This window comes from Mytilus californianus, unplaced genomic scaffold (assembly GCF_021869535.1).
Source record: "Mytilus californianus isolate M0D057914Y unplaced genomic scaffold, xbMytCali1.0.p SCAF_7, whole genome shotgun sequence".
NCBI classification, from domain to species: Eukaryota; Metazoa; Mollusca; class Bivalvia; order Mytilida; family Mytilidae; genus Mytilus; species Mytilus californianus.
This window is the reverse complement of record NW_026262723.1, coordinates 51,241,946-51,257,561: the sequence shown is the minus strand read 5'-3', so window position 1 is coordinate 51,257,561 and position 15,616 is coordinate 51,241,946. Positions and strand designations below refer to the sequence as shown.

General features: G+C 32.5%; 1 protein-coding gene and 2 long non-coding RNA genes across 3 annotated transcripts in view; 2 read left to right on the top strand and 1 right to left on the bottom strand.

The window, feature by feature from the left end:
* Positions 1–4,173, top strand: part of LOC127709727 (SPRY domain-containing SOCS box protein 3-like) — a 28,885-nt gene extending 24,712 nt beyond the window's left edge. Inside the window, exon 5 of the mRNA XM_052215393.1 lies at positions 3,391–4,173. Within this exon, the coding sequence (XP_052071353.1) occupies positions 3,391–3,746 (356 nt within the window). The 3' untranslated portion in view covers positions 3,747–4,173. The remainder of the gene's footprint in view (positions 1–3,390) is intronic.
* The window catches only part of LOC127709772 (uncharacterized), a 30,733-nt gene extending 19,646 nt beyond the window's left edge, over positions 1–11,087 (bottom strand). The window contains exon 1 of the long non-coding RNA XR_007985755.1: positions 11,026–11,087. This is a non-coding gene — a long non-coding RNA (uncharacterized LOC127709772). The remainder of the gene's footprint in view (positions 1–11,025) is intronic.
* The window catches only part of LOC127709751 (uncharacterized), a 133,978-nt gene extending 120,823 nt beyond the window's left edge, over positions 1–13,155 (top strand). The window contains exon 2 of the long non-coding RNA XR_007985730.1: positions 9,317–13,155. This is a non-coding gene — a long non-coding RNA (uncharacterized LOC127709751). The remainder of the gene's footprint in view (positions 1–9,316) is intronic.
* Positions 13,156–15,616: the final 2,461 nt, after the last annotated feature.

Here is a 15,616-nt window from a genome sequence, read left to right as displayed (position 1 = left end):
TACTAAACTCCAAATTGTACACAAGAAACTAAAATTAAAAATAATACAAGACTAACAAAGGCTAGAGGCTCCTGACTTGGGACAGGCGCAAAAATGCGGCGGGGTTAAACATGTTTATGAGATCTCAACCCTCCCCCTATACCTCTAGCCAATGTAGAAAAGTAAACGCATAACAATACGCACATACATGTATGCGTTTGTGATTAGGTCAGTTTATGGGGAACCACTAGTGGTAGGTCAATGATATTTGGTATGCAGTTATATTAGCATTGGCACATCTCATTTCCATGGAGATTGTTTAGCCCTGTTCCTTCAGTCATGGTTCATTGACTTTGAATATTTTGCATAACTTACATGTTTAAAAATTTGTAAGGGTTCTGTGGAACTCAGTGTCTCGCCTACTTTTACTGTTAATCGCAGGCTCAACAAAAATGAGATGAGGTTTAGTTTTTCTTCCAGTTAACATTACATTCAATCTGCAGTCAAAGTTTTTAAAACATTTATTAGATTCATAAACCATCCGATTTTCTTATTTGCACATATATATTCTACTTTTTTAGTTGCATCAATTTTTTTGAACAAAATTTTAGAATTGCATCTTCTATTTACATGCATTTTTATGGATGAATTAAGGGATTAATCATCAAGCAATGTAAAAATTATCTTCTTTATCATTTGTTCATTCGATAAATTTATGTTTCAACTCTTTTATAAATCTATAGATTTGATTACATACTGTATTCAATTTTTAAAAGCATAACTTAAATCTATTATGTGCATTCCCCTATCACACTGAAAACATAGACAACAAGCAAAAGTAGGTGAGACACTGGGTTCCGCGGAACCCTTACAAATTTTTATTTTGAAATGCATGGTTTTCTGATAAAATAAAACTGCCACTCCAGTATAATATGATAATCCTTGATGACCCTCCTAATTACCATGTTTTATGCTTCAGTGAGATATTAGCTAATGATCGTTAATCACTGTTTACATCAGTTATCAAGCTCAGAACAAATATTTTAAAGAAATTCTATTCCTCGACAATTAACTTCATTATTTAATAGCTTTTCAGCAAAGACAATGCCCAGTTCTGATTTGAAAATTAATGGGTTATATTCAAACACTTTTACAGATATAAAATTAAAGATACAATGATTTATGGCCATTTGATAAATAGAACAAATCTCCCAAATGGTTTGAAATTTCATGAAATTAATTCAGTGAAACCCTCAATACAAGTTTGTTATTGCACAAATCTAGTCCAAGTAATTGCAATAGTTTGATAAAAGCACCCCAACTTTCAAGTCATCATAAAATGACTGAAATGGTGTGAAAATATATCTGTATCCTTTAGTTAAAGGATAATGCTAGCTTCTTTTCTATCTTCCTAAGAAGCTCCTGTATGAAGTCAGCCTTATAAGAATAAAGGAACAAGTATGCAAGAAGAGGAGCACAGTTGGTTCCCATGGGAATGCCAATTATTTTTTGAAAAGACATCCTTCAAACATAACAAATCTGTTGTCAATCAAGAAATTAAGCATCTTGATAATGTCAGTTTCAGAGAATTCTTTATTTTAATCAGAGTGATTTTACAGTGATGTTGTTTACTGAGCCTTGAAATTTAAAGATACTGATTGATGATTGACTTATCCCTCCCTTACAGAAGAAACTTGTATATACGTTGACCATTTTTTTTAATGAAACATGGCAGGACCAATTCCAATTCTTTCCATTTGTCTTTTAGTTTGGAATGGGGAATACTTGTGTAAAGGGTAGAAAAGTCAAATGTTTAAATGCTATTGAAAAATGAAAGAGACTTAAGATTGTAGGTACTATAACAGATCTTTGGAATTTTTAAGTATCCATATCTGAATCATGACGCCCCTAGAGTAGGTAGTTTCACAATAATTTTTGAAGCCAGGCTTTTGCTGGTAAAATTGATCTTAATGGAAAAATTGCTGAATTTTTGTTTCTGTTCTCTAACTTTAGTTTGCCTCAGCCAAATGTTATGAAACTTATACACAATGCTTATTACCACAAAACTCAGATCAAGTTCGAATTTGAGTGGAGTCACTTTTAATGTTCTTAAGTTATGTCCCTTTTATAACGCTATAAGTAAGGGGGGCATCATCTGTGTCCCATGGACACATTCTCCATTTATTTAATTCTAATTTGTATCAACAACCTCACAGCCTTAACCCATTCGGAAAGAGTACCTACGTCATCTTTTTTGCATTGAGCCCATTGCCTGGCTTAATCCTCGACTGAAACCATCAGTATTTTGAAGTTGTGTTTCCAATCGATGGATTTAGGTTCATGATATTTAGGGCCTTTGGATAACACATTTGACAGATGTCATAAGTAAATAATGTGGCCAGCGAGATTATATATGAATGGGGAACTAGCACATGTGCAATCAGGAGGTTCAGACTTGATGTTGTCAATATTGAGATCTTGCAATTCATGTTTGTAATCGAAAATTTTAGTTGCAATTGGTTTGGTATAGGCATTAGAGATGATAGGTACAGACTGGGAGATATTTTCGTGTGAACTGATTTATGATGAAGGATATCGTCCAATTTGACGGGATCAAGATTTTTGTTGACAAAAAAAAGTTTTAGAAAGGATCTTTTCTCCTTTTCATCTTTCCCAATGCGAATTGGTGTGAAAAGTCTGTGACTGGCAATATCAGAGATGATAGCTGTAAGTTTGTATTGGTTTGAATGGGGGTTTGTAACAGATGTTTCCAAACATAATTTGTGCAGAGAATGAAGTTTTGAAAGGGGTAGTGAATAAAGCTTCGTCTGAATGTTATGAATGATCAGACTGATTAAAATGCTGGAAAACAATGTCATTGGCATCATAGTTAATTATCTGATCTATGGATCATGCACATACATTTATTAAATCTTCCTTTTGTTTCACCAAAATATACCATTCTGTAAAGGTTACACTCTAATCCGCAGACGAAATTTGTTGATTTACAATTCAGATCAATGTAGCCTCTGGTGTAGTTAAATTGCAAGTAAATTGAGCATCTGTTATTAAAAATTTACAGGTTTTTCAGTTTTTGGTTTTACATTAAGAAATGAGAGAGTAATTATCAAGTCCAAAATGTCTATTAGAAGAACTATACATGGCCAGGTGAGAAGATTATTGCTATTGTCGTTACTATGATGATCTGAATGTGTCTTATTCAAGTTATTTGTTATATATGGTTATAAGGGGACACCTGTCATTTCAGACGACACTGTGTCTGTGGGGACATCTGTTTCAGACCTTTTTATACTGTGTGACTGTTAGAGCCAGTATTTTGTTAGATCTTCATACAAGTTACACATGTTATTTCTCTCATTTATTCATTAGATTATTTGGATTACTTTTTAGGTATTGCCTACACAGGGTTGCAAGGAAAAATTCTGTATCCAGTGGTTTCATCAACAGCAGCCAGAAGTGGAATGAAAATTATAAGATGTTGTTCATTTCCAACTTCATTGCAATTTATGTGTTGTCAAGTTTTGAGGAAAGTAATTCCGTCTCATTTAGATGTTTTAACTGCTGTAGAATTACCACCTGGACTTAAAGACTTCTTGAAGAATAATGTTCAATGGTTGTTACAACCATTCCCATCATCAGCAGCAGGGCCATTGAAATCCAGTAAACGGACTCATTCTGAAGAGGATGCAGATGGAGCTGGTCCTAGTAAAAGAATTAAATATAAATTGTTGAAAGAAGACAAATGATATTAAGTAGTTCTAGTAAAAGTTGTTATTTTTAAATATTTTAGACCCCTTTTGTCTTTCTATGGGGTAAACTTCAAAGCTTTTTTATTTAAGTTTTGATAGTTGTCAGTTTTCTTTTATAGTAGAAGAGGTTTTTATTTCCATTTCATTATAGACAATAAGTGTATGGTTATTCAACATGGTTGAATGCCCATCTGACTTCTTTCCATAAATTCAATTTTTCACTCAATGTATAATATTTGTTACTGTTATCTAGATCAAATGTTGCAAGTACTAGTTGTCCAAATTCTGATTGATGAAATCATGTTGTAAGTAAATAAGGGACCAAAAGACACAGACTATTGATATGATTTCTTGTTAACATTGTCCCATGTATACAAACTTTGGTCAAATATTATAGTAATAAATGTTATTATGAATGAGTTTATTTACAGTTTTTTTTTGGCTTTCTCACTCATTAACTGAATGAATTCTAAAGAAGAATACACATTAATGAATCCCTTAGAAATAACTTTTGTTTCTGATGATTCCAATAAACATGCTTTAAAGATTTCACATCAAAATAAATGGCTCCTTACAGAACTTTTTTGTTTGAATTTAGAATTCATACTCCCAACATAAATAATGGAATTTATTGATGAGTAATTTTTAGTTTTTATGACTGACATTTAAGATTAAAGCTTTCATATATACACCACTGATATTAAAACTTAGTATATGAACTGCCTAACCCTGTAGCAGAACATGGCAAAACAAATCATAATTCATGGCCATATTTAAAGGGCAAATTCATACCATTAATCATAAGTTTATGAATATAACTTATTGTTGTAATTTATTGTGAGACACATGGTGATGACTTTTGGGAGAAATTACTGTAAACTTGGAAATTTCCGCCCTATGGATTACTTTGCTTATTTTGAAAAATATTGATGTAAAGTCTTTAAGGTACCAATGTCACTCCCACAAGAAATGTTTATGCAGTGAAATTACAGATGTATCTAAGATTGCAGTGGTAAGATTGAACACAACGATATAAATTCTGATGCAATATTTCACTTCCATTTAACTTGATCTTTAGTTGCTACAGCCCTACCATATTCAGAATTTTTTTCCTTAATGTAAATTTAACCAAAATTGTGAGGTAGATTGTGGTATGAGTATTATGTTGTATCATTTTTGTCTCGCCTGCGAGGAAAGTAGCAGTATACGAGACATAGGTATTACTATCTGGTGGCAACGGTGGCGTAAACTATTTGTATAAAGCCTTATAGTTCAGAAGGTAGAAGACCTGGATGCTTCATACCTTGTATGCAGATATCTTATGTTATGAAGTTTCCGCCTGTCATATGTCCATTGTCCTTGACCTCATTTTCATGGTTCAGCGACTGCTTGAAAAAAAAAACCAGTTTTTTTGCCATGTGATTATCTCACTTATTATGAGTAGTAGGATAATTATATTTGGTATATGGGTTCCTTGCAACGTCTTAATGTCCGTCAGTCAGGGATCAGTGATCAAGGTTAAAGTTACATGACTAGGTCCGTTTCTCAGATACTATAAGCAGTAGGTAAACTGTATGTAGTGTATGGAATGATTGGAAGGGGTACATGTCAGTCTGGCAGGTTTCATCTGACCTTGACCTCATTTTCATGGTTCATTGGTCAATGTTAAGTTTTTGTGTTTTGGTCTGTTTTTCAAGTACTAGAAGCAATAGGTCAGCTATATTTAATGTATGGAATGAATGTAAGGTGTGCATGTCGGGCTAGCTGGTATAATCTGACCTTGACCTCATTTTCATGGTTCATTGGTAAATGTTAGTTTTTTGTGTTTTGGTTGGTTTTCCAAATACTAATAGCAATAGGTCAGCTATGTTTGGTGTATGGAACAATTGTAAGGTGTACATGTCTGTCTGGCAGGTATTATCTGACCTTGACCTCATTTTCATGGTTCATTGGTCAATGATAAGTTTTCGTAAATTTGGCAATTTATCAGATACTATAAGCAACAGGTCAACTATATTTGGTGTATGGAATGATTGTAAGGTGTTCATGTCTGTCTGGTCTTGTTCATTTGACCATGACCTCATTTTCATAGAACTTTGATAATGTTAAGTTTATGTGATATTTAAAACCTTCATGTTACAGACTTTCAACAAAAATTCGATGATAAGTAAAACAGGCGAGACATTTCAGCATGTGCACTCTTGTTGATGCTAGAATAGCTTTGATGAAGTCATGCATTTAGGTTAATTTCTCAGAAACACATCGTCATAGTTGAATATTTCACAAAAAATCTGTTTATGTAGTATAAAACAGTTAACTAATAATTCAGTCCAAATGTCCCACATTTTATGTTTGACAGTTTGAGTAACTGTAGTAAAGTTTATGGTAGCTGCGTTACCCTTAATCCAAAACAAAAATTTCTTAAATAACAACCAGTAAAAATGTGCTCTGTACATATATTTTATCCACTACAATTGCTACAATTTTTTTTGCAAACATGTGAATTTCATTTTCATGGAACAACTGACAACAAGACAGAATTAAGCAAAGTCATGTCACAAGTGCAAGCTGTTGATTAATAAATTTGAAAGTTTTTATGCTTTTACAAGGTTATAGATATAATTCCAAAACTTAAATGCAGCTACTGTAATAAATAGGAGTGAGTAAGTTTGAATATTTACTTTTCATCAAAATAACTTTTTGAAGTATTTAGTCTGGATTCCAGAAATTCAAAGAAGAAAATTTCCTGCTTATTAGTCCCCTACCAACGAAGTCGAAGGGGACTTTAGGTTTGCACTCCGTCCATCTGTCAGTTTGTCTGTCTGGCAAATCAGTTTTCCACACTTTTTTTCTTCATGCTTGAAGATATTGATTTGATATTTGGTATATTGTTTTATCATGACAAGTTACAAATCAAGCTAGAATTTTGTTCTGGTCTGATAATTTTGTGCAGAGTTATGGTCATTGGACTTAGAAAATTCACTTAAATAATCAGTTTTCCACACTTTTTTTCGTCATGTTTGAAGATATTGACTTGATATTTGTTATATAGTTTACATTATGACAAGTTAGATCAAGTTAGCATTTTGTTCCAGTACAATGAATATTTAACCGGTAGGGGACTATGTATTGCCATGCAATACTCTGAGAATGCTTGTTGTTATAGAACTCAAACAAATGAAAAACTACATGGAGAGGGAGGTTAATACTAAAACAAATGTTTGTTCAATCCTGCTGCATGTGTATATTCCCATTCATTTGCCAATTTCCAATTTGATTCTGTTATTATAGGGGTAAATTCAGTAAAAAAATCTCCCACAGACTTCAATGAAAACCTATTACTGGAATTAAATTTATACCTGGGTTATCTGTAGAAATCAGAAGCTTTCATATATCATTCATCAAAATACAAATGCAGCCTGATCTTTTGCAACCATTAAAACATAGGGTCATGGCATTTTTGGGCTATTTATATGGCCTTAAATACTGTAGATTCACACTCAATTCCTACACTGACCCTATTACTTTTCAACCCTGTAGTAAAAAAAGTAAGTGCAGTCAACATTTATTTTTTATTTTTTTAAACCCCAAATTTGATCCATCTATCAAAAAATATGTATTACAAACATGAGTGGAGCATAGGACTTCAGTGTTATACAGAAAGCTGTCCCCCAAATGGGGGTCCTTAATGATGTGTATTTATTTACTGAATTTACCCCTATTACACACTTTTAACACACATTGCTTATCTTAGTCAATAATAGACTGGTTCCACACTGGACAAAATTGGCCTCTGCCCACACAAAGCACGATAAGTTAAAAGTGATATATCAGCATTTTAACCAATTTTTAGTAAAAAAATAACTACCCGTTCTGGTATCAAAAGTTTTTAGCTTAACAAAAACTGAAAAGGTTTGAAAAACTTAAAGGTTACCCACATAACACACAGACAAATTTACTCTTTCCATTTGCTCTCCATTGTCAATCAAAAAAAAAATGGATCTTTAATTACAGGGTCAATCAGGGGAATTGGCAAATAGACTATGAGAATTATTTATTAATGAGTTGATTAGTGTACTTTAATTACACAATTACAAGTTGCTTGTTTTATTACATTAATTGATTTTTTTTTAAGAAAATATAATATGTGAAAACAGGTTTAATTAGTTATCTATTGATGATCATGAACTTTCAGTAATTCTAATATGACAACCTATATACTGACAACCAGTATATCTACTTTTAATGCAAACGCATGGATACTCAAAATTAGCTTTTCTGTGTTGTTACTACCTTATTTATACGACCAGGGATAAAATAATTGAATATAAATTCCCAACCCATGGTTTAATAAATGAAAACAAATCTATGGCTGCCATGAATTATTTCTTAAATATGCATTGCTCCTCTGTTTGTTAGTGGAGAGAGATAACTGATTTATATTTACAATGTAAAATTAACTAATTTTGTAATACCAAGGAAAGCACATTAATATTTTTTTAATTTATGGAATGAATTGCAAAAACAAATTGCAGAAAGACATTTAACAACACATTCAGTGACCACGGGAGGTAATTCAATGGGATATTCAATGTCAAGTTTTGCGTTAGTAAATTAAACCATAGTTTTTATACGACCGCAAAAAAATTTTGTGGTCGTATATTGGTATGACGTTGGCGTCGTCCGGCGTCGTTTCCAGACAATAACTGTGGAACGGTGTATGGATCTCTCTGAAATTATACTACAAGTTTCCATACCACAAAGGGATGGTTAGGATTTGCTTTGGGGGGTTATGGCTCAAACCGTTTAGGAATTAGGGGCAAAAAAGGGGGAAAAACAAGGTTGTCCTGGTTAATGGACAAATACTTTAGTACAAAACATAATTTAAAGCAGTGTAAGGGAGATAAATCAAATACATCATTGAAATTATCTCCCTTACACTGCTTTTAAATTATGTATAAAGTAATGGTTAATGAACAATAAAGATAATTTAAAACAGTGTAAGGGAGGTAATCCAAATACAACGTTTTGGTTACTTCCCTTACACTGCTTTTAAATTATGTTTAAAGAAATGCATATTTATAAAGGAAGACCAGTAAAAATATCTGCAAATGTTGCATCTTTTTTTTTACAAAAAAATCCATATGAAAGATTTGACACTATATTTTTAATTCTATTATAAAATAGATTAAGTTAGCACTATGGTAAATTTAAATGGGTAATTATGGTTGCCAACTCCATTGGAAATTTGAATTGAGATTATGACCATATCTTGAGGGAAAGAATTTTTTTGGGGAAAAAAAGGGGGGGGGGATAAAAAGAAATTGTGGGGGGTCAATTTTTTCTCATTTCAGATTTCAGAAATTAAAAAGAATTATTCTTCAAATATTATTTTTTTTTTCAAATTTCAAATATTGAAAAATTTCAAGAAGTAATCTTTAATTGCACAGTATGGCGCATTAGATTTGTAAAATCTTTGATCACATTTATATATTTGTTATGCCAAATCTAACAGTGTATTTAGATTTTTAATTTTGGGTCCAGTTTTCAAATTAGTCTACATTAAGGTCCTAAGGGTCCAAAATTAAACTTTGTTTGATTTTAGCAAAAATTGAATATATGAGGTTCTTTGATATGCTGAATCTAAACATGTATTTAGATTTTTTATTTTTGGCCCAGTTTTCAAGTTGGTCCAAATTGGGGTCCAAAATTAAACTTTGTTTGATTTCAACAAAAATTGAATATATGGGGTTCTTTGATATGCTGAATCTAACCATGTATTTAGATTTTTTATTTGTGGACCCCGTTATCAAATTGGGTCATATTGAGGTCAAAAGGGTCCAAAATTAAACTTTGTTTGATTTCATCTAAAATTGAATTATTGGGGTTCTTTGATATTCCAAATCTAACCATGTATTTAGATTTTTAATTTTGGGTCCTGTTTTTTAAATTGGTCTACATTAAGGTCCAAAGGGTCCAAAATTAAACTTAGTTTGATTTTAACAAAAATTGAATTCTTGGGGTTCTTTGATATGCTGAATCTAAACATGTGTTTAGATTTTTGATTATGGGCCCAGTTTTCAAGTTGGTCCAAGATAGGGTCCAGTATTTAAACTTTGTTTGATTTCAACAAAAATTGAATATATGGGGTTCTTTGATATGCTGAATCTAAACATGTATTTAGATTTTTGATTATGGGCCCAGTTTTCAAGTTGGTCCAAATTGGGGTCCAAAATTAAACTTTGTTTGATTTCAACAAAAATTGAATATATGAGGTTCTTTGATATGCTGAATCTAACCATGTATTTAGATTTTTTATTTGTGGGCCCCGCTATCAAATTGGTTCATATTGAGGTCAAAAGGGTCCAAAATTAAACTTTGTTTGATTTCATCAAAAATTGAATTATTGGGGTTCTTTGATATGCCAAATCTAACCGTGTTTTTAGATTTTTAATTTGGGTCCCGTTTTTTTAATTGGTCTTCATTGAGGTCCAAAGGGTCCAAAATTAAACTTAGTTTGATTTTAACAAAAATTGAATTCTTGGGGTTCTTTGATATGCTGAATCTAAACATGTGTTAAGATTTTTGATTATGGGCCCAGTTTTCAAGTTGGTCCAAGTTGGGGTCCAAAATTAAACTTTTTTTGATTTCAACAAAAATTGAATATATGGCGTTCTTTGATATGCTGAATCTAACCATAATTTAGATTTTTTATTTGTGGGCCCCGCTATCAAATTGGTTCATATTGAGGTCAAAAGGGTCCAAAATTAAACTTTGTTTGATTTCATCAAAAATTGAATTATTGGGGTTCTTTGATATTCCAAATCTAACCGTGTATTTAGATTTTTAATTTTAAGTCCCGTTTTTTAAATTGGTCTACATTAAGGTCCAAAGGGTCCAAAATTAAACTAAGTTTGATTTTAGCAAAAATTGAATTCTTGGGGTTCTTTGATATGCTGAATCTAAACATGTGTTTAGATTTTTGATTATGGGCCCAGTTTTCAAGTTTGTCCAAGTTGGGGTCCAAAATTAAACTTTGTTTGATTTCAACAAAAATTGAAAATATGGGGTTCTTTGATATGCTGAATCTAACCATGTATTTTGATTTTGGACATTGGACCATAATAGGTAAATTAAAAAAATTCAAGTTCATAGACCACATTCTTTCTGTGTCAGAAACCTATGCTGTGTCAAATATTTAATAACAATCCAAATTCAGAGCTGTATCAAGCTTGAATGTTGTGTCCATACTTGCCCCATTTGTTCAGGGTTCGACCTCTGCGGTCGTATCAAGCTGCGCCCCAGCGAAGCATTTTATTAAAAATTTTAATTCATGTTAAGAGTCCTTTTAGTGACACATAGTACGTTAAAGCTTATTAGTAGTGTACCTTTTTTTAATTTGGCCACATAGGGCAAGAGAGCTTTTCTCATGACATGGCATCCGTGTTCCTTATCCCACATCGTCCATTAACTTTTACAAAAATCTTCTCTGAAACTTCTTGATAAAATTTAGCCACAATCCTTATTTGGGTATCCTGTTTTAAAAATGTGTCCAATGACCCCATCTGCCAACCAATGTGGACAACATGACTAAAAACAAAAGATAGGGGTCAAATTCAAGTATTGTCTATTATCTTTAAAACTGCTATAAATAGAGAAAATCCAAGAGTGGCAGAAATGTTCAAAATATTGAGTTCTAATTCTACCTATTGTCCATTTACATCAAACTGTTGGAAGACTTCTTGTAGAAGTTATTGCCCTTATACAACAATTTTTACCAATTTTTTTCCATTTTTGCCTTTTACCTTAAAAACTATAATAGATACAGAGAAACTTGAAATAACAAATAAGTCAGCAAGAAGATCTACAAATAAGTCAATAAAAACTAAAGAAGATAGAGAGAAACTGTAAACAGAAAAAATTACCAGCAATACAAGATCAACGAAAAAACGAAATATATTGTCATGAATTCTGTTCTACTCCACAATGTTGGAGAGTGTGCATTCTTGACGATGTACATAGACCTAGGTGAGCAACACAGACTGTTTAGAGCTTCTAGTTTGCTGTTATTTTGAAAACTATGAGAGCTGGGTTAAAAACATCTATTTACTCTGATAATTTTGACAACTGCTGTTGGAGTTATTAACCCAGAAATGTTATTTTTTTTTTTGCATTTTTGGCTGGTACTAGTATTTAGAAACCTACATGAACTGAACTGGTTAAACATGAAAATTGCAAAAATGTTCAGCAACAAACAGTTACTATAGTATATGCATATTAAAGTTCTAATAAGCAAACTGGTGATTTTTTTTCACCAGGTACAATACAGGCATAGGTGTGCATCTTGTTTTTCTCATCACTTGGGGTCCGCTGTTGGTCATCTGTTTACTTTTACAAAAATCTCCTTTGAAACTACTAGGCAAAATTTAACCAAACTTTGCCACAATCTTCATTGGGGTTTCTAGTTAATAAAAATGTGTCCGATGACCACACCTGCCAACCAAGATGGCTAACATGGCTAAAAATATAACATAGGGATAAAAGACAGGTTTTGTCTATTATTTTGAAAACTGTTATAAATAGAGAAAATCTGACAGGGGGGATGTTTAGAATGTTGAGCTCTACCAATTGTCTATATACGTCAAAAATGTCAGACGACTTCTTATAGGAGTTATTGCCCTTAAATGACAAATTTTACCATTTTTTTTTTCATTTTTGCCTTTTATCTGGAAAACTATAATAAACAAAGAGAAACTTTAAACTGCTAAAAATTATGATAGATGGATAGAAACTTAAATAAGCAAAAATGATCAGCAAGGCAAGATCTACTAACAAGTCAAATTTTGCCAATATAATAAGCAGACTGCCACTCTGTTAAGGAGTGATTGCCCTTAAATGAGGATTTGTTTTTACCCTCTTTTGTGTTTTGAGCAAAAACTATAAAGAGATAGAGAGAAACTAAACAGACTAAATGATCAGCAATACAAGATCAACAAAACAGAGATTTTTGTCTTGAATTCTATTTTCGTCTACAATGTTGGAGATTGTCCTTTGTTGAATATGCACATAGACCAAGTTGAGCGACACAGGCTCTTAAGAGCCTTTAGTTTACTTCAGTGCAGCACCTTGTTTGAAAAGCTTTTTCAAATATTATTTTTTGGTTCAACTACAATGCATTTGAATTTTTAGTTACTTTAATATACTCTACTGTAAACTTTATTTTATATTGCAAATAATTGTACATTATATTGTCTGTTTTATTTTTTAGTATTTCAAAAGTTTAATAATAAGATCTTAACTGTTAAAAATAGAATAGTTTGTTATTAATACAAATGTGCATTCATATATATTATGAAAAATAATTTCAAAGCTACAGTATCTGTTTATTAAATATACGTTTTATTTGTATGTTTCTTATTTCTGTATCCTCCCCTAAATGAGGATTTTATGTGTGGGTATGTGGGATATATTTACAAAATAACATAAACTAGACAAAGTGATGCCCCCGCACTCCACTCTGAAGTAACTTTCATAACAAAGTCAATGTAGAACTTTCTTTGAGATTTTATTGTGTCTGGGAGACACAAATGATGCCCCCGCAGATGCAAAGTGTTATTTTAAAATAAGTTTAACTATCTCCCAAAAGTGCAAATATTAATAAAAATCAAAACCCTGACCACATGCACACCTTCAATATATGTACAAACAGCCAGCAAAGTGAATTCTTCCTAGCATTCAAACTTTAGGAGGAGTTATCTGGAATAACTATATACCCATAATAGGACGGACGGACAGGGGTAAAACAATATGCCCCCTAACTTTCAGTTAGCAATATCCTTTAACTTTACGTTCCGCTATATAGATGATGTTCTCTCACTAAATAATACAAAATTTGGTGACTATGTTGAACGAATCTATCCTATCAAACTAGAGATAAAGGATACTACAGATACAGTTAAGTCTGCCTCATATCTTGACTTACATCTAGAAATTGATAATGAGGGTCGGTTGAAAAAAAACTTTACCTCAAAAGAGATGATTTCAACTTCCCAATTGTGAACTTTCTATTTCTATGTAGCAACATTCCAGCAGCGCCTGCATACGGAGAATATATCTCAAAATTGATACGATATTCCCGTGTTTGTATTTCCTATCATGATTTCCTTGATAGAGGATTGCTGCTCACAAGGAAGCTATTAAACCAAGAGTTCCAAATGGTGAAGTTGAAATCATCCCTTCGTAAATTTTATAGACGCCATCACGAGTTGGTTGACCGTTATGGAATAACCATTTCACAGATGATATTGGATATGTTCCTTATGTCGTAACTACAATACCCTTCCCTTTTCACGAATGTGACCTACCGAATTAGACTATTTACCGGATTTGTAATAACATAAGCAACACGACGGGTGCCACATGTGGAGCAGGATCTGCTTACCCTTCCAGGGCACCTGAGATCATCCCCAGTTTTTGGGGTTTGTGTTGCTTAGTCTTTAGTTTTCTATATTGTGTCATCTGTACTATTATTAGTCTGTTTGTCTTTTTATTTTTGGCCATGGCGTTGTCAGTTTGTTTTCGATCTGTGAGTTTGACTGTCCCTCTGGTATCTTTCGTCCCTCTTTCAGTTGTGGGGGCATAAACATTTTCACAATGAATGCAAAATAATATTTTGGTGTGAACAAAATGTTCCTGCCTATATGCATAAAACATCAAGAATAATACCCTTTTACATGAAAAACATGAAATGAAATGACTCACAGAAAAAATTCATATCTTATAAAGAATGTTGGCTCAAGTCAGGTAAGAAAAATCATAGTTGATTAACTTATACTTAAAGGCATATAAAACCATTTTCTTGAAATTATTAAGGAAATAATTGAACCAATGCATGTACTTAACTAAGTCCTCTATGCACGATTTTTAAGCTCATCTGGCACAATGGGCCAGTGATCTTTTCCCATCACTTGGGCATCAGTCGTTGTCTTCCATTAACTTTTACAAAAAGCTTTTCCTCTGAAACTACAGGGCAAAATTTAACCAAATTGGACACAATCATCATAGGAGTATCTAGTTTTGAAAATGTGTCCGATGACCTAGTCCGCCCACCAATAAGGCTGACATGGCTAGAAATAGGAGATTAGGGTAAATGCAAGTTGTGTCTAATATTTTGAAAACAGCTACAAAGAGAGAAAATCTGAAAGAGGTAGAAATGTTCAGAATGTTGAGCTCTACCTATTGTCCGATTATGTCAAAACTCTTGGTTGACTTTTTGTAGGAGTTTTTGCCCTAAATGTATATGTTAAATTATATATTTTTTTTTTCATTACTTGTCGTCCGTTGTCCGTTATGTTTTACAAATATCTTCTACTCTTAAACTACAGGGCAAAATTTGACCAAACTTGGTCACAATCATACCATAATTGAATATCTTATTTTAAAAATGTGTCCAATGGCTCTTCTTGCCAACCAACATGGCCACAATGGCATAAAATAGAACATAGGGGTAAAATGCAAGTTTTATCTATTATCTTGAAAACTGCTATAGATAGAGGAAATCTGACAGAACAAAAATGTTAAGAATGTTGAGATCAACCTATTGTCTATTTACATCAAAAAACTATCGGACGACTTCTTATAGGTGTTGTTGCCCCTAGGTGAAGATTTTTACCAATTTTTCACAGTTTTTGCCTAATATCTGAAAAAAACTATAGTAGATAGAGGGAAACTTTCAATAGCAAAAATGATGGGGAAAACAAGATCTACAATTAAGTCAACAGAGCCGAAATCGTCTGACGATCCTTATCAGAGTTTTTACCCTTTAATGATGATTTTTACCAATTTGTGCATTTTTATGTCCCACTTAG